The 23336-nt window shown below is 41.9% G+C and overlaps 2 protein-coding genes across 5 annotated transcripts; one reads left to right on the plus strand and one right to left on the minus strand.

Annotated features, from left to right (window-relative positions):
• Nucleotides 1–2155: 2155 nt before the first annotated feature.
• LOC129762480 (proton-coupled amino acid transporter-like protein CG1139) lies at nucleotides 2156–14816 on the minus strand. 4 transcript variants are annotated; one of them, XM_055760769.1, is made up of 6 exons: nucleotides 7047–7472; nucleotides 6923–6989; nucleotides 3550–3940; nucleotides 3235–3447; nucleotides 2550–3177; nucleotides 2156–2477 (listed from the first exon to the last, which is right to left on the minus strand). In XM_055760769.1, the coding sequence occupies exons 3-6, from the start codon at nucleotides 3934–3936 to the stop codon at nucleotides 2191–2193; spliced, it is 1515 nt and encodes a 504-aa protein (XP_055616744.1). In that variant the 5' UTR covers nucleotides 3937–3940; nucleotides 6923–6989; nucleotides 7047–7472; the 3' UTR covers nucleotides 2156–2190. The 4 variants fall into 4 exon arrangements, with proteins under 4 accessions (XP_055616744.1, XP_055616742.1, XP_055616743.1 ...); XM_055760767.1 differs by lacking the exons at nucleotides 6923–6989; nucleotides 7047–7472 and adding an exon at nucleotides 14274–14816; XM_055760768.1 differs by lacking the exons at nucleotides 6923–6989; nucleotides 7047–7472 and adding an exon at nucleotides 14315–14815.
• A 3694-nt stretch (nucleotides 14817–18510) lies between these two features.
• Nucleotides 18511–22536, plus strand: LOC129776894 (uncharacterized). The gene is made up of 3 exons (XM_055782830.1): nucleotides 18511–21666; nucleotides 21725–21878; nucleotides 21940–22536. The coding sequence occupies exons 1-3, from the start codon at nucleotides 18900–18902 to the stop codon at nucleotides 22490–22492; spliced, it is 3474 nt and encodes a 1157-aa protein (XP_055638805.1). The 5' UTR covers nucleotides 18511–18899; the 3' UTR covers nucleotides 22493–22536.
• Nucleotides 22537–23336: the final 800 nt, after the last annotated feature.

The following is a 23336-nucleotide window of genomic DNA, read 5'->3' on the forward strand; positions in this document are numbered from 1 at the left end:
AAACATTTAACACTTTATTACACACAAACGGGTGAACTTTTTTTTTGTCGTGTAATCAGAGCACGCTTTGTTTTACATGTCAAAAATCGAAACGCAAGTCATTAAGTTGTTTCCGAAATGTCGCGGATTGGTTTGGAAACTAAAAAGAAAATTCTGCACAATTGGTGCACCGTAGATGTTGTTAAATATCACAAAATAGTAAAAAAAATCAGAGTTTGTCCAGAAAGTGCTGAACTAATCGTCACAAAGTTCGATAATGAGTGTTCTTTCAAGGATTTCAGCAGAAGTGGACGAAAACCCGGACCAAGTAATTCCGAATTGGACTGAAAAGTTATTATTAAATTATATTCAGAAGAACAGGTCTGCATCTATACGTGATTTGGCCAAGAAGTTCAAAACCAGTGTTGGGATGATTCAGCGGGTTAAACATGGTCTAAGGACCTATAAAGAGCAAAAAGTGGTCGAAAAAACAGCGAAGCTGCAAGATCGCGCTATAACACTAGCTCGAAAGCTATATGAGCGTATTTGAACAATCCCAACCAGTGCATTCTCATGGATGACGAAACATACGTCAAAGAAGATTCCAGGAGTTCGTGAAATTTTTTCACAAAAGGGACGATAAATGCTCAAATTTATGTATATGAATATGAATGTTTGAATAAGAGATTGCTTCCACTTTATAGAAAGTACGAGGTTCCTCCTCTATTCTGGTCGGATTTGGCATCGGTACATTATGCCAAATCCACTCTACAATGGTTTTCGGAAAACAACATCATGTTCGTCGGAACAATAGGTTTAATTTTTTCATTTCATTGCTATGTAAACTTAATATTCTTTCATAAAATTCACTTTTGTAAACACTTTATGAACGTTTTCAGTTTTATTTTGATGTTTGAAAGTTTAAGACTATTTTTCGATTCACTCCTTAGCTGCTCAAGCATATCTATGATCGTCTAATAAAAAATACTCAGGTATTGCCGAGAAATAATAACTTATTTATTGCACGCTTATAAAGCACGTTTATTCTCCTCGCTTCCAATCTAAATTGTCAAACCTATCTTCTGTTAGGGCTGTACTCAGGTTTGTATATTTCTCCTCTCAGGGTCGTACTCAGATACCACAGGACCATTGGGCGATTTTTTCCAAGCCGAAGACTTCCATGTGTGTTAAACGGAAGTCTGACCCAAAATCCAGACCTCACCTAATGGCAATCGCTACGCAACTACCTTGTTGCGCTTGAATGAGCTGGCTGCAAGGATGCCAACTATTTTCAAAAATCAGGAAGAATTAAATAAAAGTCAGGATAAATCGGGATAGCTCATATTGGGTTGTCGGGGAAGTTCGTGCCAATTTTTGAGTAAACAGAAACATATTTTTTTATAGGAACACATCAATGAGATACATATAGAGGTGGAGTAGTAGGCGAAGTCGAGACGAGACCATGATGGTTTCCTAGAAGCCTGGGTGATGGGAGGACTGTTGCAGCTGGTATCAGTTTCGATTGGTTACCAATGATGCAGCCCCTATTGCAATGGGCTTGGTAGTTTAGTGGGAGAAGAGTCAGGTTTGGAACCAATGGCTACTACAGGAGTGGAGGGGAAATGGAATACCAACTGGTGGTCTTATGTGTAGTTTCACAATTTTGCGCAGTTATGGTTGGCAATTTTGATCAGATCACATGCATTTGTGTCGTGGGTTTTGCCACACATGATACAGTGCTCGGTCATTAGGCAGTTCTTTGCTCATTTCGTTCATGAACTTGTATTTCACGTACTGGGCATCGACTAGTAGCGGTCCCACTAGACCACGATGAGCGTGAGCACCAGAATGGTCTATAGGTCCTTCATCGATGTTGAATGCTTTTCTAGAAAGACCATGTACAGTTGATTTCGAAACGCTCGGGATGTGTCGTATCGCTTCATTTTATGTACCTGAATCTGCTTGATTCCAACTTTCTTTTGCAGGACTTCGACATCTATGTCACGGAGATCACGCAGATGAATAGTTTGTCGTAGCTGTAATATTCGTGATGCGATGTTTTTCGATATCGTGGCTGAAATATTCGCAGCTTCGATGACAGTGACATTACAAAAAGATCTTCTATGAAAACTTTCTTTCTATTATCTACCCCCCAAAGACCCAAAAGAAACACCAATCTATTTCCATATCTTGTTATTTTATATGTTTTTATCAAGCTATATGTCGAATCTCGTTCAAACTCTCCACTGTTCCGGTGAGGAAAATGAACAAAGCTAGCACCAAGATGAGTAGATTTTTGACCCAAATAACGAATCCAATTTTACTCCCGCCGACCGCGCTCCCGTCGGTGGGCTGCTGCGGAAATTCACACTCGCTCTCAGCCAGTCCCAGAATCAGTTCTAGCACCGGTGGGAACACGAGCGCAAGTGCGGTGGAGCAGAGTGCCCCGATGAGCGAAATCAGTGCGCCAACGTTTAGGATGCTCTCTGCAACGGCAACTGGAAGAATAGAGTGTTTACATCAATAGTTTTGGTTTCAGTTCCAAAGTATTAGTCTCAACACCGGCTTACATGTAATCAGTACTATCAGAGTCCGAAACAGCAGTTCTACTCGAATCGGATGCTTCGCACTGTAGCTTATCCTGGCGAGAACCCACGGCAGCATGATCTGAATTGCCACGAAGAACTGCAACGCGTAACCTAGCAGTATTCCCAGCGAAACCATCACTTTCACACTTTGCGCCAGAATCTCCCCCTTTGGAAGATTCAGCGTCAGACTGCTCTGTACATCGTCACCCCATTTGAGATATCCAAGGAAACCGAGCGAAGCGAAGATGAAGGTAACGATGGCCATTCCAACGTTCAACACACCCAGCGGTCGCCCGAAGTCGGTCGGAGTTTTCATAGCGTTCTGCAGTGGTAGCACCAGAGCGATTCCTTCGAAGGCGAAAATGGCGGTACCGAAGTACAGTGGGAGCTGATGGAGACTGGAGAAATACGGGCGTTCCCCGATCGGTGGAAGCTCCTGAACCGCGTAGTACGCGGTTATGCAGATTCCGAGGATCATGCAGGCGTTCGCTAGGGTCATACACCACGCAAGGTATTTGAGGTTGCGGATAAGTGAAGGCAGCAGGATTGGTACCAGAATAATGAGCATGTGTAATCGCACGTCCAGATGTATCCCGTAGTAGTCATAAATCTGCGAATTGAGGGGGAAATATCTTCACACACGTTCGAACTATTCAACGCAACTCACGTGTTTCAGGTTGTTACTGATGAAGCCAAAATACACCGTGCAGAAGCCGAGTTGGGTAACACAGATGAACACATTCACTGCCAAGCGCATCACCCGGGACCACCCTCGCATCCGCACCGGCCCATGCTCGAAGCAAAGCTCAACCGTCTCGGCAAAGTCTGGCAATTGGTTGGCGTTAGACTGTTTGGATTTCATCTTGGCTGCGCACTTCAGCTGCAATGCATCGGGAGGAGAGAGTGAGATGGTAGAGCGTCGTGTCTATTCATAGCAAGTGTCAACGGCCAGATGAATTATTTTCTGTTGATGTTTACCTACCAGCAAGTGTTGACTGTGGACACAGGTTATCCCCAGCAGGACAGTCAAAATTGGCGCCACAACAATGCCGCCATTCATGAAAGCTTGTCCCATGGCGTACAGACCCGGCCCGACGTTCCCTTTGAAAATGTGCATGATTGTTTCAAGATAGGAGGTTGGATGATCTGATTCTATTCCATGACCACCTCCACCTACTCCTGCTCCACCTGCACCACCACTTTGACCGTTTACGCCGGACGCGTCATGTCTTCCCTTTCGTGGCACTTTGGCGCCTTCGGGATCACTTAATTCGAACGCTCGATTTATTTCACCTCCACCGTTGGCGCCGTTCCGCTGAATAACGTCCAATCCGATGGCGGTCTGCTGCGGCTCAATCGGGTTTGTCATCTTACTGTGGCAAATATAGCATTGCGGATAAATTATTTATATGCCGGCTGGAGGGTAATGAGCAATCATCAATTGAGTAATCGAATGGGATTCTATGCATGATACTAGTAATATATATAGCTAGTGTCGGATCTGTATTTTAGAGCCCGCTGTGGCGTCTTGGTTGGGGCCCGAAAAATTGGCAGTATTCGTTCTCGATAAATACACAAAAATGCGATGCGCAAATGGAGGCAAACACGTACATCTGGTTGTCAAAAAACGGAAAAAGACGTTGTCATAGCGGTTTTTTTCCTCGGTGACCATTGAGCCAAAACGTTTCTGCGTCAATAGCAAAGTCTACGCTGTTCTTCTGAATAGTTAGTTATTTCTACAACAATGTGTCACATATTAGTTGAGGGGAATTATTGTTTGGCAGCCAGACGAAAAATATATCGTAATTATAGATTTATCCATATATCAGGTGTCCAAATTTGCGATCCACTTTTTAGTCAAAATCTGAGAATAATTGCAAAAAAAAAAAAGCAAAAAGGAAAAAAGCAAAAAGTACTAATTTTTATGGAATATACTCAGAAAAGCAAAAAAACGTTTCTGCGTCAATAGCAAAGTCTACGCTGTTCTTCTGAATAGTTAGTTATTTCTACAACAATGTGTCACATATTAGTTGAGGGGAAATATTGTTTGGCAGCCAGACGAAAAATATATCGTAATTATAGATTTATCCATATATCAGGTGTCCAAATTTGCGATCCACTTTTTAGTCAAAATCTGAGAATAATTGCAAAAAAAAAGCAAAAAGCAAAAAAGCAAAAAGTACTAATTTTTATGGAATATACTCAGAAAAGCAAAAAAAAAAAGGAATCATTAAGAGGTTCGTTTTTCATTTCCGAATAAAACACAGAAAATGCATAAAATGGTGAGTTTCTGAAGATAGTTTCATGCAAAGCTGGTCGCGACTACATTTGAGGTGGTTCATACAAAAGGTTAAATTTTGTACCACTTTTTGGAGCATTTCAGCTGGTTACTGGAATTTCAGAGTATCTGGAAAATGATCCACTCTGTCATGCCTGACATCAGAGGGTGGAACATACGCTCGCTTCGAAGTGGATGGTTTCTTTGTGGTGATCATACGTGGGCGACCGGGAGTTTTGCAAAACATCTGGGCTTGATAGAATTTCGTAACCTCAGTCCGCAAGCTTGGTAAATGAATGTTCAAATGAGGATTCCGAAAAAGTCTGATTTTTTTTTATATTTTTAAATTCAGTAGACTTCGGCTCAGTTTTGTTTGCGGATCCAGTGAACTTTCCGGGTCCTCCAAGTAGGCTTGACACATTTGACTGTTTTTTATCTATCGTTTTCTTTTTGTTCTTCAATTTCCTGGTCATTTTAGTATTCACCATCGCTCCCGAAGCCGTCTTCAGGATCTACTTCGCCCTGCTTCTACCGTGCTGGAAATCAAACCAAAAATAGACTCAATTTCTGCAAACCAAATGTATCCGATGTTAATTTTCAGTAGAGTACACTTCAGCAGGAGTCTAACTTTTTTCGCTCAACTGCCCAACACAGCCTCAAGGCGGGTGTTGCCGTTTGTTTTTGTGAACAAGAAAAAACACTTTCCTTAAGCAATCGCTTAAACTGAAATAAAGGGTGTGTCACATCAAATTGCATCACGGAAAAAAACGCTGTAGAAATTCGCCCAGTAGACCGATCCTTTCGAAAATTTTAGACAGTAAAATAAAAACTATTAAACAACTTTTGGCATTTTCTTTTTATTCATACTTCGAGCCCAAGCCCGTATGCTCGCACCTTCCTCTTTACCCTGTCCATAAGGTTCTGTACAACGCCAGGTTGTAATTTTTTTTGAACAGAAATCCATTTTCTCTTGAAGTCCGCCTCCGATTTGACAACTTTTGGGTTCTTCCGGAGGGCCTGCTTCATAATCGCCCAATATTTCTCTATTGGACGAAGCTCCGGCGCGTTGGGCGGGTTCATTTCCTTTGGCACGAAGGTGACCCCGTTGGCTTCGTACCACTCCAACACGTCCTTTGAATAGTGGCACGAAGCGAGATCCGGCCAGAAGATGGTCGGGCCCTCGTGCTGCTCCAATAGTGGTAGTAAGCGCTTCTGTAGGCACTCCTTAAGGTAAACCTGCCCGTTTACCGTGCCGGTCATCACGAAGGGGGCGCTCCGCTTTCCGCAAGAGCAAATCGCTTGCCACACCATGTACTTTTTGGCAAACTTGGATAGTTTCTGCTTACGAATCTCCTCCGGAACGCTGAATTTGTCCTCTGCGGAGAAGAACAACAGGCCCGGCAGCTGACGAAAGTCCGCTTTGACGTAGGTTTCGTCGTCCATTACCAGGCAATGAACTTGACAAATTGAGCTTATTGGCGACATCTCGGACCGAACTTCTCGGATCACGTCTAAACTGCTTAACTACGCGCTTGTGATCTTTTTCACTGACGGAGCATCCATTTTTGCCGTTCTTCACCTTCCGGTCAATGGTTAGGTTCTCGATGTATCGTTTTAGTACTCTGCTGGCCGTGGATTGAACGATTACCAGCATCTTACCGATGTCCCGATGTGACAACTCCGGATTCTCGAAATGAGTGCACAGGATTAATTCACGACGCTCTTTTTCGTTCGACGACATTTTTCCAAATTTACGAAAAATTTACAGTGAAGCATGGCCAACGTGATCTATACACTCTTATCTGATTATAATCGAAAGCTGAAGATATAATTCCTTAAAATTAAATTTCTACAGCGTTTTTTCCGTGATGCAATTTGATGTGACACACCCTTTATTTATTTCAGATGAATTTTATGTTTACACAATAAAGAAAATGAATCTTACAAAATTCAGTGTTGCTTCAGTACTTCTTGTGTGCACGGTAGACTAGCTCAACTTTCGTTCTATGGACTACAAGCGTGAGATCTCATTATTCCCATGTCGTTTATCATATCGTTGTTTTTAAGTTCAACTTACAATTAATAAAATGATTATATATTGCGGAATCCACCAACTTGTAAACTGCGCGGGTTGAAGTCCTAACCTAGATTCAATTTCTGAATTAATTACGGGCAACGATATATTTTAGTTGTTATCTTACGCTTCCTGATATGCAAATATACAAATATGCGACAACTGTAAATATTTTAAAACTAGCGATAATTCACTACTTGTTAATAAACCAATTCAATTTAACTCGTAACTATTGCGGGATTGTTTTGCACCACCTCGTGAAGTTTGTTCTTATTTATTTATGTTACTTCTTTTTCATCTTCATTTTCTTATCTTCAACCGTAATTTTTCCTGTCACCTACATGACCCACTTTTTGGCAGGGTCTGTTAACGACGTTCTTGCAGTGAACAGGGTGACCAGTGATTCCAGGAGTCACGGCAACAGCGGGTTATGGCTTTTACCGAAAAACTGTAATTGTTTGTTACCATAATAACAAAACTTGATGTCGAACGTGAAATACTAATGAAAATAAACTTACCGATCAATTTTTCCATCAATGAAGTGTTCAAAAAGAGTGTTTGTTTTTCGTTTGAAGTACGCGACCGAAATCGAATTATATTTTTTTCCTCTTTTATCTCGATTTTTCGACTTTCGACATAAAATACTCCTAGCAGAACCCAGCTAACATAAAACCAATGTATTTGTATGATAGATTAAAGTACTTTGAAGACATGCTTGTGTGGGTGAACATTGATAATAATGTCTGAATAATTTAAAAAAATCCGTGAAGCCCGTCTAAAGACGGTTAGACTGTAGAGGGTAATTGATTGCTTCGGGGATGTGTTACTATAGCGCCTTTTTTGGAACGAACATATCGGAGAGATCCAATGCTCGAGTTTGTAAAAATAACTCATAATAACAGATATCAGAGAGTGGGTTTGACATTGACTGTACATGATCGCCATCTTTTTCTTCGAGTAGTGTTTGGGCCACGACCGCATTTCCGACGTAGGACTATGAAATTATATTATTCAAATATGTGATGGTTTTATTCGCAAAATGACACACTATCGAGTCTCCAAAGAGATGTTGATCGCTCGTTGGCAGAAGCAAGACTGGATAATAAATAATTGAAAATTCTGGTTGCACGCTCAAACCGTATGAGCAAGTTGCCATCTGGTGGAGTTTAAATTGCGATATTTCCTTTCTCCACTGTGTCCGTAGAATTAGAATTGTATTTGGATTTCTACCGAGCGATTAAGATGCGCTTGATTCACAGTGGTATATTTCGATTGTGCTTGGCTGTTGTATTAGTTTGAACTATTCGGTAATTGGTATGCGAATATTCAAAATCTGTTCGACGTAAGCTGTAAATTAAAAAGATGAACAGAAGTAGAAAATTATAATGATGGATGCTTTGTTGTGACATCAGTTCGAAGAGATAGAGAGCCGCCTATTCGCTTGTGTCCACTCTCTCTCTCTCAATTTTTTTTGTTACTCTCTTATCCATGTAAAAAACTATTTAGCTCAAGTCATTGTCAATGGAGGATTCTGGCAGTGAGTAGATAAAAGCCATTGGCAGAGCGGTGGCTGGAACAAAACTATATGCTAGAAAACGCGAATAGTTCGTATTATACCAAATAAGTTATCAACGAGAGGAGCTTAACCTGTTATATTTCCTCTCTCCGCTGTGTCCATAGAACGAACGAACGAATGAACGAATTTGATTCGCATATTTTAACGCACAGATGCATAAGTAAAACCTTATTGACAGCATTACGGATTAGGCAATCGTATACAGTAGAACCCCGATTATCCGCGGAATAGTTTGGCTAGCACAACGTGAATAACTAAAATCGTGGATAACGCAATAAAAGACCAAAAATGATTTCCAAACACGAAATAAAGATATTTGAGCATGAAAACTATGTTTTATTAATACATAAATTATTAAATAATAAAAAAATATGAAAGCCATGACCAAAACAAAAGTAATGAGTCTATCACTTACTGACAAATTCCGGGAAGGCCTATAGATTTACTATGGAACTCGCTATCGCGAATAATCCACACCGCGGATTATCCGCTCGCGTATAATCGGGGTTTCACTGTAGTATATTCAACAAATCTCAGGGGATTTCCAATTCGATTGCTATGCAAATAATCAAAATCCATTCGATGCAAAAATAGTTTTAACGTTCACTTGATTTCATGAATACGTGACCTGTTTTCTAATTTGGTACCCACGTCAATGCAACGAAAGTTTGTTGACGTATCCATTCAACCAGAAAAGCGCTTCGTCGCTGAATACGATAAAGCGGACTAAGTTCACGAAACACATTTTTCACAGAGCATCTCTTGCTCGATAGAAAAGATACTTTTTTCTTTTGACGTCTATACTATATTCGATGTCAACTAGCGTTCAAATGTCATCTCAATCTGTCACTTTTGTAGTATTTACATTCCGAATTTGAGTGTACTACTACTTTTTATTGAGAAGTAATGGCTAAAAATGTTCTCCACTTTTCTCCGAGTGAAGAAACGGGTTGTAGTGGGAAACTTAATTCCGATGGGGTACAGCTGGTCAAACATTTATAAGTTGCTGGAGCGTGGTAAATCGATTCAAAGGTCGGCTGGTTCCGGTCGCCTCATCGTGCTGAAGGACGTGAAAGTATGCTAAAACTGAGACGAAGAGCTACAGGAAAAGTTAAATCCTATGTCTCCTTGGCAAAGAATAGTCAAGGAACAGCTGACAGAACAGTGAAAAATCAACTGAATCAAATGGGCCAAATTGTAGGCCAATATTAAAAAAGGGATCTGTTTCAACAACTTTGTTGCAAATGTCACGTCAAAATTGATACAAAAAAAGTGAAGAAGGAGCTGACAAATCTTATTTAACAACTGCCATTGTTAAACTGCCGGTTTACTGACATAAAGCTGTCAGGAAGGATGACAATGTACTTTTGAAAGCTACACTCAAACTTGAGTTGACAGAAAATACGCTGTTTCTTGCGGTAAAGTGTGAAATGTACAAACGAAAGCACCTTTTTTAGAGAGTTAAAATGTTTGCATGCAAGGAGCAGACGTCTCATTCTCTCAGACTGAATGTCAATTTGGAACTGTACCCAAAAAACCAGAGATGCCTAGCAGGGATCAAACCGAGGCCGGCTGGGTTGTATCACTACCAGAGCTTGGAAATATTGAGCTTGTTAAGCAACATTGAAAATATATTTTTATCAGTGTAACGCGTTTATTTTGCTTGTCGATTCTACTGTCATTCATTCGACGGCAAACAAATTTACAACTGTGTTCATTCATATTCATTCTGTGCTCTCTGAGCTTTCCTCAAAGCTCGAGTCATGAGAATTCATTCACATTTATTCATTGCCATTGAATTGTCAGGAATGTTGTGACTGTTCATTTTCAGTATCCCGATATGTGTGTGATTTTCTCATTGAGTCAGTGCCTTGCTTATTCAGTTGTTTTTGAAGTTACTCCGAAAAAAAGAGCAAGATCTGCATGCACACTCACAACTAAGGATTGCTTAGGCTTGGACGGCGAGGGGGCATTCTGCAGAATCGATCCAAGCAGCGAATGCAAACTGTGTCAGCCAAAGATGGATGTTGGCAATTTCATCCGCTAATCCTATAGCATAGTTTGATCCGTTTTAAAAGGAAGCTCGAAATATTCCCATTGCGGTCGTGTCTTGGACACCACCATTTTATGTTCGTGTGTTCAGAATTTAAAAAGAATTAAATGTTTGAAATTTGAGTCAAGACGGTATTTTTTACATCGGAATTCTTCTTTTGAAGCATTTCTGACAAGTGGATTTGGAACTGCATATTCACTATGTAAAATGAAAGCAATTTAACTGAGACGGAAACCTTGCATGCTTGAACAATTTAATTTATTGTCACTATTATGAGCATTCTGTACTTTCTTATATTCCTCAACGAATTTCTCGGTTTCGTCAGTATCCGAGAACGATGCTGATAGTGAATGAACTGGTATGTTAATGTCAATGAATGACAAAACTAGGGATATTTTGTTTTGCTCACATTCCGTGAACGCAGAACAGAACGAAAAACAGAATGAAAAAAAAACTGGATGAATCAACTGTGAGTGGCTTGCTGTGATTGTGAGGTTTGGCGTTGGTTCATTTTCGGTATCCCGAATGCAATGGTATAATGATCGAATGTGGCCGGAAATTCAGCTGAAAAGATTGATGTGATACAGATATTTCCAAGCACTGATCACTACACAACCACGCCATCCATATAAGCGCTGGTGTTTGGGTCTAATAAGATAGAGGCGAATGAACTGAAAAGTTTAAAGCCTCTTTAATCCAACATCATCATCATCTAATAAGAGAGCTTTTTTTTTTGGTGAGAGTAAAAGGGGGTGTGAATTTTTTTTTTTTTGCTTATTCGCAAAGAGTCTCTATGATGTGTGTTAAATATTTAATTCCGTACAATTACCGGCACCTGGTGGGGAGCCCACCCAGAAGATCTTATAATGTTGTATCGAACAACTATTCTCTCAGTGATGGAGTATGGCAGTTTCTGTTTTCAATCAGCTGCCAAAACACACCTCATTAAACTCGAGCGAATTCAGTATCTTTGTCTCCGTATTGCGTTGGGATGTATGCCCTCAACGCATACCATGAGTCTCGAGGTTTTGGCAGGCCTACTCCCACTAAAAGATCGCTTCAATTTATTATCTCTTCGGTTCTTCATCCGGTGTAAGGTTATGAACCCATTGGTGATCGGAAATTTTGAGCAGCTTATCGAGCTAAATTTTCACTCCGGATTCATGAGTTCATATCATGAATTCATCTCCATGCAGGTTGATCCTTCTTCGTATATTCCCAACCGTGTTTGTTTCCTTGACTACATCAATTCCTCTGTGCATTTTGATCTGTCCATGAAGCAAGATATCCATGGATATTCAGATTACCAACGATCGAGGATCGCTCCAACGATCTTCGATGAAAAGTATGGGGGTATCAATTGTGATAATATGTACTTTACTGATGGGTCCACTATAAACGAGTCCACAGGATTTGGAGTGTTCAACGAATTTTTTAGCACCTCACACAGTCTTCAGAATCCTTGCTCAGTGTATATTGCTGAATTGGCAGCAATTCATTGGGCGCTGGACAGCGTCGCCTCACGACTTGTTGAACACTATTACATTGTAACGGATAGCCTTAGCTCTGTCGAAGCTATCCGTTCAGTGAGGCCGGAAAAGCACTCGCCGTACTTTCTTGAGAGAATACGAGAAATTTTGAGTGCTTTAACCAGACGCTGTTATGTCATTACCTTTGTCTGGGTCCCTTCACATTGCTCAATTCCGGGTAACGAGAGGGCTGACTCATTAGCAAAGGTTGGTGCAATTGAAGGCGACATTTATCAGCGTCAAATCGCCTTCAATGAATTTTATTCTTTAGTCCGTAAAAATACCATCGCAAACTGGCAACGTAAATGGAACGAAGATGAATTGGGCCGGTGGTTTCACTCGATTATCCCTAAGGTTAGCCTCAAACCATGGTTCAAAAGTCTGGACTTGAGTCGGGACTTTATTCGCACCTTCTCCCGACTCATGTCCAATCACTGTTCGTTAGACGCGTTACTCTTTCGTTTCAATCTGGCCGGTAGCAATCTCTGCATTTGTGGCCGAGGTTACCACGACATCGAACACGTTGTTTGGTCGTGTGAGGTGTATCTTGTTGCCAGTAGAATAAGTTGAAATGTAAATACACTATAGATATACGAATAGATTTAAGAAATGAGTGTTCATCAACATTGTTACAATTTCCTTATATCCCATCCTTCTCCTAAAAATATGTCACCCTCCTAAACTCGAGTACACCGCGAGTAATCGGGTTTCCACCTTACTAACCATAGATCTAAGAAAATTGTTTATATATATAGTTTTAAAATTATATTTAAGAATTCGGCTCCTTTAAACTTAAGTAACTGAGCCTGTAAAAATAAACGTATTAATAAAAAAAAAAATATTTAATTTGGGTGTAGATAATAAGTAATGCTTCAGAATGATAGAAATCAGATGTTTCTATGTTGAGTAGTTTTTCTCACTGGACCTCTTTGAAAGAAATCTTTTTTTTTTACCGAGCACGAAGCGGCCATTTCCAGACCAATGATTCAAACGGCTCACAAATCGCAAAAGGCAGTGCTTTTTTTGTTGACATTTTCTTCAATTGAAAAAAATAGCTTCGACGTTGAACACATTGTAATCATCTAAGTTTGCGATTCACATTTTGCATAGAGTCTCAAATTTTGTTAGTAAAATTTAATGATTTGCGAACGTTGCTCGGGTGTAAGTCTTTCCATGATGAAATGGCAATACAAACTAAGAATTCGTCTTTGATACATCGTTCAAAGACGAATTCTTAGTTTGTATTCCTTAAACTCCATCTGGATACACAGTGTCCTCATCAGAGATTCATTTCCATGACAGCAGCAGCTTAGACATCGTGAAGCAGCCAACACGTTATTGTTTACTATATCCTTCGAAACTATTTGTCACTAATAAATAAAGTACATAGTTCCCGTGGAATGTGATGAACTCCAGTGCCTGTCTCATTTCTTGATTAAATTCCGAGCTTTTCACGGTTTGCATAAGATGAATGGATGCTCCCGTCAACCGCAATGGAAGTTGATAAGGGGAATCGAACTTGACTAATTCAATAATTCAAAAGACATTATTGATAGGAGTTATCTTTAGCTTCCTGCTGATGTTTCAAGGTAGGCAGTTTTTGTTGTTCAGTTAACAAACAGGGAACGTACAAATCGTATCTTGAGATACGTCTAACGACGTTTGGAAATTTTTAGCCAAATATTAACATGCTTTTGGCACCGAACCAGATCGGGATCGATTGTGACGTCCTGCGGTCTCATGAATGTTTCAAGTTCACCAATTTTAACCACCCAATTTCGTCAATAACTGCATCCGAAACACACTTCACTTGGTCGGTATTTATAGCGCAAATCCTAATCTTGGCACATCCTCCTGCTTGCACATGCGGGCGGCACATTCCCGGCAAACCGTCTCCGAGTGGGGTTCGGAAGTATTTATAAACACCGCGAGACGCTGCCGGATAGGACGCGCGAACTGTCCGGACAAAACAAAAAACGCGATAAATCAGCGCCTGAGAGCGTTTGAGCGCAGTGCTGCGCACCTCGGATTCGAACACATTCCGCTTTTTCGCCACTTTGGAGAACCGGTTTTTCGAACTCGGGTTTTTAGCATGGTGACATACACGTGTGTTTCGGTTTTCTTTCGCTCTGTTCCTCGCAGATTGAACACACAAACGTGAGATAATAATGAACCGCAATACTCACAAACGCTTACCTGTACGATTGGTTCGCCAATGATGAATGATGTTTTCCTACCTGTCTCACGCTAATTGTTCGGCTTATCTCCAGCGGGAAGGTTCCCTAGCTTTACAATGTTACAGTTTACGGTATTTGCAGTTGAAATCTCCAGCCTATACGTTGTTTACTACGTGAATGCACCGTAGACAAACACCCGCGCGATCCGGGCACTCGCCAGCTGTTCTCTGCCGCCGTAGTTCTGCTGAGCTGGTGGTGGGCACTAGACTTTCCACTGTTAACTCGCGGCCGCGCTGCTTCCTACTGGCAGCTAGGTTCGTTCCACAAGACCACCTCAAGCTCATTGCACGATAGTGGATTCATTCACAAGTTGTTCGTTCATCAAGCTAAATGCTCCGTGTTCGGTCGCCATATCCACGACCTTTCGGAGGCAGTAACGTGCGCATGTCACTTCCACCCCACGGAGGTGGTTTTGATGCATACACGTATGCTAGGATGCTAGAGTGTAAACAAGAAAATAGTTCGGACAGGAGCGGTCGGATGCTGTCCCAGCGGAAGATGCGCGACGATTTGACTAGTTGATGAATTATAATTACGAGATTATGCAGATCCGACAAGAGCCAGTGTTCCGATTCGTTTGCGTTGTCGGTGAGCAAGCGAAGTGGAAGGCAAGTGTTTGGCACTGATTGACAGACTTGGCTTTCCCTATCCTAAGTTCTATGCAAGTAGTTGATGTTATCGAAGCTATCACAGTTGAATCTGGTTGTCTGTGAAGTACCACGAAGTCTGCATAGAATGGTCCACTGCCAAGTTTGATTGTGTTATATAGTATAATCACTTGTAGTTATCGAAAGCTACTGTCTGGCACTTAACTACGACTTACTTTGCAGTTGGGAAAAAAGGAAGGAAGACGGTTGATATTAAATTGTGTTTTAATTTTTTAATTATAATTTCATCTCGGTAGCACTAGGTTTGTATCTCGCCCGGTTTGCATTCGGAGTAGTCAATAGTTCGTTGTACAACTTTTGCGTTGAATATAGTGCCCAGAGGGTAGGTTCGATATTCAATTTTGTGATTATTTCTTAAAATTCGATCATTTTACAAGAGCTATTTACCTTTACGGAGATCTACATTCATTGTATTTTGTTTATAAAGAGTGTCCTCAACAAGCTGTAATTTTTGTCCCGGAGTCGAGTCGTGTTATACATTCCAGTAGGATAAAATCTACTTTACCATTGCAAAAACACGCAAAGCCGGTGCGGGGATTTTCGTTGCGCAAGTTTTGCTTAAGAATAATTGCCTCTTTGTCTTTCTGATTTCAATCCTCTGGAAGTAGTGGAATATCAATAATATAATCTAAAGAAAAACAAATTCTCGTGGTTTATTGCTTTCCAATTCAACCTTAGCAGAATACTATTGGCTTAAATTATTAGGAGAATTTTTTTATTCGTCGAAAATATTTTTTACTCTCTCATAAATAATACAGATCTGCCAGCACCTCTTCCAATCTTCGAAGCATTCTCGGAAATCGTAATTATTCAAAAAGACGGGTATGTCTCCTAGCGATGCCGCTTAAATGTCATCTTTATTCAAAATCATTCATATTTTTGATTCATGATGATGATGATGAGGATGTGATGAATTATAGAGGATTTTTGCATGATTTTTTGACGTAGAACTACGTCTTTCAGGAAGGGTGCTAAATCAGAAAACAGGTCACGTTTTTATGAACATAGTTAACGTAAATAATTATTTTCACTGTGAACGAATTCTCATGATATGCATACCAATCGAATCGGAAATTCTCTAAGATTTGTTTGCTATGCTATACATTATAATTCGCTAATCTCTAAACGGTTTAAAGTCATGAAAATTGGAAGAATTTCCTGTTCCCATATATTTGTTCTGCCGATTTGTGTGCTAACCCTACCCGTATTTCAAATGCTTATAACTCGAACATTTCTTAATAGATCGGAAAGATGTTTACATCAAATTGATAGGAAATATTTCTATGTGCCTATCACAATTAATCGAATGTTATTTTTTATGAGATGAACAATTGAATAACTGTAAAATGTCAAGCGTTATTGAAACACCCTAACTGCCAAGTTTTGATTGGCCCAATTTACCCCAACACAGACTTCAAAATCGATGTACCTATGGTAATCCGCTTTGCAAATATACATGCAAGTCGGGGACGTTTTTGTTCACACCGAGCTGTGTTTCCCTAACACGGACTTCAAAATTTATAACTGGGGGAATCCGCTTTGCCAATACATGCAAGTCGGGGGTATTTTTTGGTGTTGAGTACTTTTGTACTGGCTTGTCGTTGTGCAGACCAGAATATGCTTCCTTAGAACGTACTTTTAAACTGAGAAGCCTGGGAAAATGGTCATTTCAGATACTAGAGGAGAATGAACTTTCGCGGTTCGAGAAGTACGTAAACATTCAGAGGGAAATGTAAAATACAATGATCCTTTGACAATTCTTCCGTTCACATATTTTGGTAGTTCTAGGCATCATATCAAACGTAAGAGAACGTTCATCAAATTCACTTGTAACAAAGAACATAATCTATTACAAAAATTTCGATGCATTCCAAAATAATATTCGCAGTGGTAAACAAGTGGATTGCATAATATAATTGCGTAGTTCTACGTAACGTTATTACCGCTTAAGAATATGCTACAAAACAAATTTGACATGTAAAGGTTTTAGGGTGCAATAAATGTTTCTATGGTGGTTAGACTCTCCACCCCCTCTCTAAGGGGGGCTGCCATACAAATGAAACTCAAATTTCTGCATTACTCGAGAATTAATCAAGCAATTGGAACCGAATTTTGCATGTGGAGGTTTTAGGGTGCAATAAATGATTCTATAGTGGTTAGATACTCTTCCCTCCTCTCTCAGGTGGGGCTGCAATAAAAATGAAACACAAATTTCTCCATAACTCGAGAATTATTCAAGCAAATGAAACCAAATTTGGCATGTGGAGGTTTTAGGATGCAATAAATGTTTTTACGGTGGTTAGACACTCCACCCTCTCTCTAAGGGGGAGCTGCCATACAAATGAAAGACAAATTTCTGCATAATTCGAAAACTAATCAAGCAAATGGAACCAAATTTGTCATGCGAATGGTTTTGGGGGACAAGAAACGTTTCCATGGTGACTAAACACTCCTCCCCTCTCTCTGAGGGGGGGGGGGGACTGCCATACAAATGAAGCATACATTTCTGAATAATTCGAGAACAAATCAAGCAAATGTAACCAAATTAGGCATATGGAGGTTTTAGGGTACAATAAATGTTTCTATGGTGGTTAAACACTCCACCCCTCTCTCTAAGGGGGGGGCTGCCATACAAACGAAACACAAACTTCTGCATAACTCGAGAACTAACCAAGCACAATTTGGGATGAGAGGGTTTTTGGGTATGAGTAATGTTTCTATGATGGTATGACACCTCTCCCTTCTCTGGAATGGAGAGGGGGGCAAATAAAAATATTACACATATTTGAACCAAAAATATTCCAACCAAACATGACAATTAAAAGTTTTCGGAAAACTCTGAAGGAAAAAGAGAGAATTTGGAAAATAAATTCTATCATATTTTCTGTATAAAACATTTATTCCATGTAACGGAGAAACATGTTATTTGCAAGTGGTTGAAAAATCTTGAACGAGAATTGTGCCTGAAAATAATCTGATATTATAATGATGAGTTTTGTTAGAAATACTAGGAATTTTATAGTAAAAGGTAAATTCATGGGGTCGATTAGAAGATTGATTAATGAACAGTTCTGCGATTGGACCCATGAACTTGCTCATAGTAAGGAAACGTGAATGTTTGAGGGTATTGATAACAAAAAACAAATTTTGGGCGGGACGAAGCTTGCCGGGTCAGCTATTCGCTAATAATAATTTCGAAAAGTTAAGGAATACAGTATAATATTGCGATGAAATATAAGGTCAGTGCTAAGTCAAACCGGGCCATATGGAATTTTTTTGACGGATTTTTCAGAAAACGGATAGGTGTTGTCATTTTATCCCGTGATTCGAGGCACGAGTTTTCTATCATTACTGAAAATCATTCAACAACAAGTGACAAACAGTCGCTCGAAAAGCGGATCACTTTCGCTTCGAAAACAAGCCTAACAAGCCAAAACAAACATGATTACAACGAGTGTGTAGTGTTCTGAAAACAAACTGTTACTCTCACCCTAGTCGAACTAATGGCTGACGCGGGGATATCGGGGAGATAAACTTATAATATGCGCTATTGTAGTCGAATGCGATGCTAAAAAGCATCATAAACTCAGCAACTACTCGGCGCAGGAACGCCAACTGGAGCATATCCAAGTTCACGTGTGCCTATATCAATCCGACGACGACGATAAGTCGTGCTTTGGTAATGCTTAGTGCCGCCGCGGAGATCCAGAAAATTTGTCAACCGTTTCGCGCAGAGAAGCAAAAAAAAAGCTTGAGATAATCGCGGAAAATGCGTCGCTCTGCACACGGTTCATTGCGTTTGGTCCCCCTTTGGGGGTTGGATGAGTAGCATTTCCGAGCGCGGTTTCGGAAGATCAAGGTTAGTTCGAGTATGAGCGTTGCGAGGATCGGTTGGGTTATTCTTGTGCCCCGCGAAAATGGTCGAGAAGCAGTACCTGTTGATCGTGGTGTTTTGTGTGGTGCTGAACAAAAATGTAGCTCTAAATGCGATCTATGTGAACAATCAGAAAATTGACAAGCTTGAGCTGGATCGGATAAAGTTGCTGAATCCGTCGGAACCGAACGTTTACGTGACTAAAGATAGTCTCCTGACCAAGGAGAACTTTACGTATCCTCTCAATTATTACCAGTATTTATTGGGAGACAATTTGACTCAAAGAGAGATCTACTCAACTACAACTGATCTACCGGAGAGCACGACCACCGACATCCCCACGACCGCAGCGGTGAACTACGCCGACGATCTATCGTCGGTGGAAAATACCCTGAACAACACGACCCCAATCTACAAGGGAGATTACCACGTTGAGAAGCGCCCTCTGACGTCCACCTCCCGTCCGGCGATTCATCTCAAAAAGCCCAAAACAAGACCACATACTACGTCGTCACCACCGCCACCAATGAAAAATGAAACCAAACTCACCAAGGAAACGCTGGACTTGCTTCGGAAGTATTTCACCATTAACTGCACCCTTACCCCTATTCAGGAAGCTTCAACGACTGCTCTGCCGCAAGTCACCATACGGAAACCCAAAACCAAAACCAAATCCAAACCAACCACCACAGCGTCCACAGCGGTCCCATTGAAGGTGGTGAAGAGGCCTACCAAACCTCGGAAAACCAAGAAACACCGCCGTCCAGTGGATTACGTAGATCCCCCGGTGATCGCGAAGATCGGTAGCGTCCTGGAGAGTGTCTACAATTACATGCAGGACAGCTTGGTGAGTACCGAGTACGTCTCCGTAGAGGAGGAGGAGGACGAAGAAGAATTCAGAGAAGCTCCAAACGAGAAGGTTGTCACGCAATTTGAAAGGGGCAAAAAGATGAAACGTAACTCGGTTGATTCGTACGAAGGGGACTCGGTGACGACCCAGGCATCGCAGCTCTATCAGCCGGAATCGAAGCAGGTCACCTTCACGAGGCTTCCGCTGGTTGGGGGAGTCTCGGATAACAAGAATAAACTGACGACGAACATACAGGTGACGAGTGAGTACACGCCAGCAACGCCGGCTACGGTCCCGATTTTTCCCCAAGTGCCCGGGTTTGGAGACAAGGATAAGAGCAGTGAGGAGAGCGAGTCCGAGGAGGACGATGAAGGGGATTATTATGGGGGTTTCGCGAATGCCAGCTATGAAGATGATGATGAGGAAAGTGGGGAAGAGGAGGAGGACGAGAGTGACGAGTACGGTGAAAGTGAGGAAGGGACCGGCAATCAAGCTGATCATGTGGCGAATGATAAAGAGTATGACTATGAAGAGGATGATGAGGATAGGGACAATGTGTCCGGGAAGCCGACCAAGGTGAAGAAACGGAAGCCTCCCGAGAGTTTGGAAGAGTATAGTGAGGAGGAAGGGGACGACTACGATAGTGGCGAGAGCTCTGGAAACAACGGAGGTTTCTTCTCGGGGATCATGGCGTCCATCGGACGCTTTGTGAGATCTTTCGGGTTCGGTTCACGTCGCGTGGAGGAATATGATGATTCTGAAGAAGGTAGGAGTACCACACCGAGGATATTGGAGCTGAAGAAGCGTCCCACCAGGAGCGCTGATAACGAGGCTCAATCTCAGATCGAAAGGGTTCATGAATCAACGGAAAAGCAGCAGCCCTGGTACCTTTATCCATCGTATTTGTTCAATGAAGTCAATGAAGAGCCTGAAATCCCGATTCCCCCTATTGAAACCAATCCGATTGCAGAAGAAAACTTCAGTGACGATTGGTTCCAGTTCATGATGCCCTGGGAGTTCTTCAATCCATGGCCAGCTTGGGAGGATTCTTCCACCCAATCGCCCGTTGAGGTGACAACTGTCATGACCACAACAACCACCTCGGAAGCTGGTTCTGGTTGGTTCCCACAAATTTTCGGTGCTTCCGGAACCAACGAACCCCCGCCACTGAATTCGGCCACACCTAAACCAATCATTCCATTTTTGCCCGCCTCCGATCCTCTACAAAAGCCAGAAACCTGGATCAACGCCCTCGCCCAGCATGTGTTCACGACCACAAGGGTCCCGAGGAGCACCACCCAGGACCCCTCGGCGAGTTATAAGATCAATTACGGGGGTCACCAGCTGTGGCGTGTCTATCCAAAAACCGACGCGGACATACACTACCTGGAGGACTATAGGCTATCTCCGGAGGGACTCAAACTGCAGTGGTGGAAAGGACCCAATCTGCGGGGCCCCAACGATATACTTGTTCCTCCCGGTATGCTTCAAGCGATCGGGGAGTATCTCCAGGACGAGGGACTCGCGAAGGACGTTGTCATCCGCAATCTAGGCCAAGCGATACTATACGAGAACCCAAAGATGACCCGGAGGGAGCAGATCGAGAACGAGGTTCTGCACGGTCATCCGCTGACCTGGTATCGCTACCATCGGTATGGAGATATCGTGAAGTTTATGAACCATCTGGGGAGAAGGTATCCGAAGAATGTTGAATTGATACACGTGGGTAGGAGCTTCGAGGGACGTCCGCTTACGGTCGTGAGCGTGAGGTTCGAGGGAAAAGGTTCGCAGGTCAAACGTTCGAAGTTTGTGAAGGGAAAGAAGCGATTGTTGGCGAAGAAAAAGAGGACGCAGCGGGGTGCTGTTTTCGTTGAAGCCGGAGCTCATGGACGCGAGTGGATCGGACCGAGCGTTGCCACGTGGATGATCGATGCCTTGACCAATGCAATCACGAGCAATGGTTTGTGGTTTTAACACGAAATAATTCCCTTACAGAACTAACTGCATTTCAATTGCAGACACTGAATGGGAGAATATGAAGTCTATGGATTGGTACATTTTACCCGTTTTGAACCCGGATGGGTATGAATACAGCCACGAGTACGATCGGATGTGGAGGAAGACTCGCTCGAAGCATTTGGAAACCCAAAGCTCGGGAGTGCTCGCGTCAGCGTAAGTTTTGTAGCCGAATGGGGGCGAACCAAATTTGCTCAGAAATGTTGCTTTCTTTCAGCCTAAACTGGTTTCATGCCCAGAGTCCGCTCTCAGCAGACTCGGATCGCGTCTGTTTCGGAACGGATCTCGATCGGAACTGGGATCATATGTGGAATGCAGAGGGGGCTTCCAGATCGACCTGCAGCGAGTACTACTCCGGCAACAAGGCATTCTCCGAGCCAGAAGCCAAAGCGCTGAGTAGATTTCTGCTCAACGACCGACGCAATATACAGATCTTCGTTTCGCTGCACTCATACGGCCAGACTATCAGCTATCCAGATGAGAAGCACTCGGAGAGTGATGAACGGCACAGCGAGGTTCACGAGATGGCAACGGTTGCGGTGGAAACCTTGCGTGGCTCCGGAAGTCACACATCCTACCGTGTTGAGAGACAGAGCGAAGTGTCCGGGACTTCGGCGCAGTTTGCCCGATATGAGGCCGGTATTAAGTACAGCTACTCTGTTGAGCTGCCCGATACGGGAACCCATGGGTTTCTACTGCCGCCCTCGGGGATTGAAGCGACAGCGAGAGACACACTTGAGTTGATTAAAGGGATGGTAGACTATATTTAACGTTAGTTTTAGTGAATGTATACTTTAAAACAAGTAAGTCTTGATGAGAGCATAATAAATGTGTTTTGAAAATGAAGCAGTTGAATGTTCATTCTGACGTGATCATACTATCAGATTTTGGTGTCGAGGACAGTGTTCTGGCAATAATCTGGAACTTCATATACTAAATATTTAACAACAGTAAGTATTCATGAAAACAAAAACGGTAAATGGACAAAGGAATGGAATCAATTTCTCGACAGCAAAGCTAGTCAGTAGAAAAAAAAAACTATAGAAGGTTGTGTCCAAATATTTTCATACGGGCACATCTATATTCAATTTATATCCAACTAGCTGACCCGGCAAACTTCGTCCCGCCCAAAATTTGTTTTTTGTTATCAATACCTTCAAACATTCACGTTTTATACTAAGCGCAAGTTCACCCTTCCCCGTCCCCAAAAACCTCTACATACCAATTTTCATGTCGATCGGTTCAGTAGTTTCCGAGTCCATAAGAATCAGGCAGACAGACAGACAGATAGACAGACAGAAATCCATTTTTATATAAATAGATAGATAGATAAAGGAAAGTCAAATATCGCAGATTCATCGTCGCGATTTTCACGAAGAATTCGATCTATATTCCGATGTTTTAATCCGGAATGTTACTAAACAAACAGTTGTTGAAATTGAGGAAGTTGAGATAGCTTCGGCTAATGATCCAGAAATGCAAGCATTGACGCATTGACTGAAACAGGGGCAGTTGGAGATAAAGGGTGTGTCACATCAAATTGCATCACGAAAAAAACGCTGTAGAAATTCGCCCAGTAGACCGATCCTTTTGAAAATTTTAGACAGTAAAATA

The sequence above is a fragment of the Toxorhynchites rutilus genome, chromosome 1 (assembly GCF_029784135.1).
Source record: "Toxorhynchites rutilus septentrionalis strain SRP chromosome 1, ASM2978413v1, whole genome shotgun sequence".
In the NCBI taxonomy this organism is placed as follows: Eukaryota; Metazoa; Arthropoda; class Insecta; order Diptera; family Culicidae; genus Toxorhynchites; species Toxorhynchites rutilus.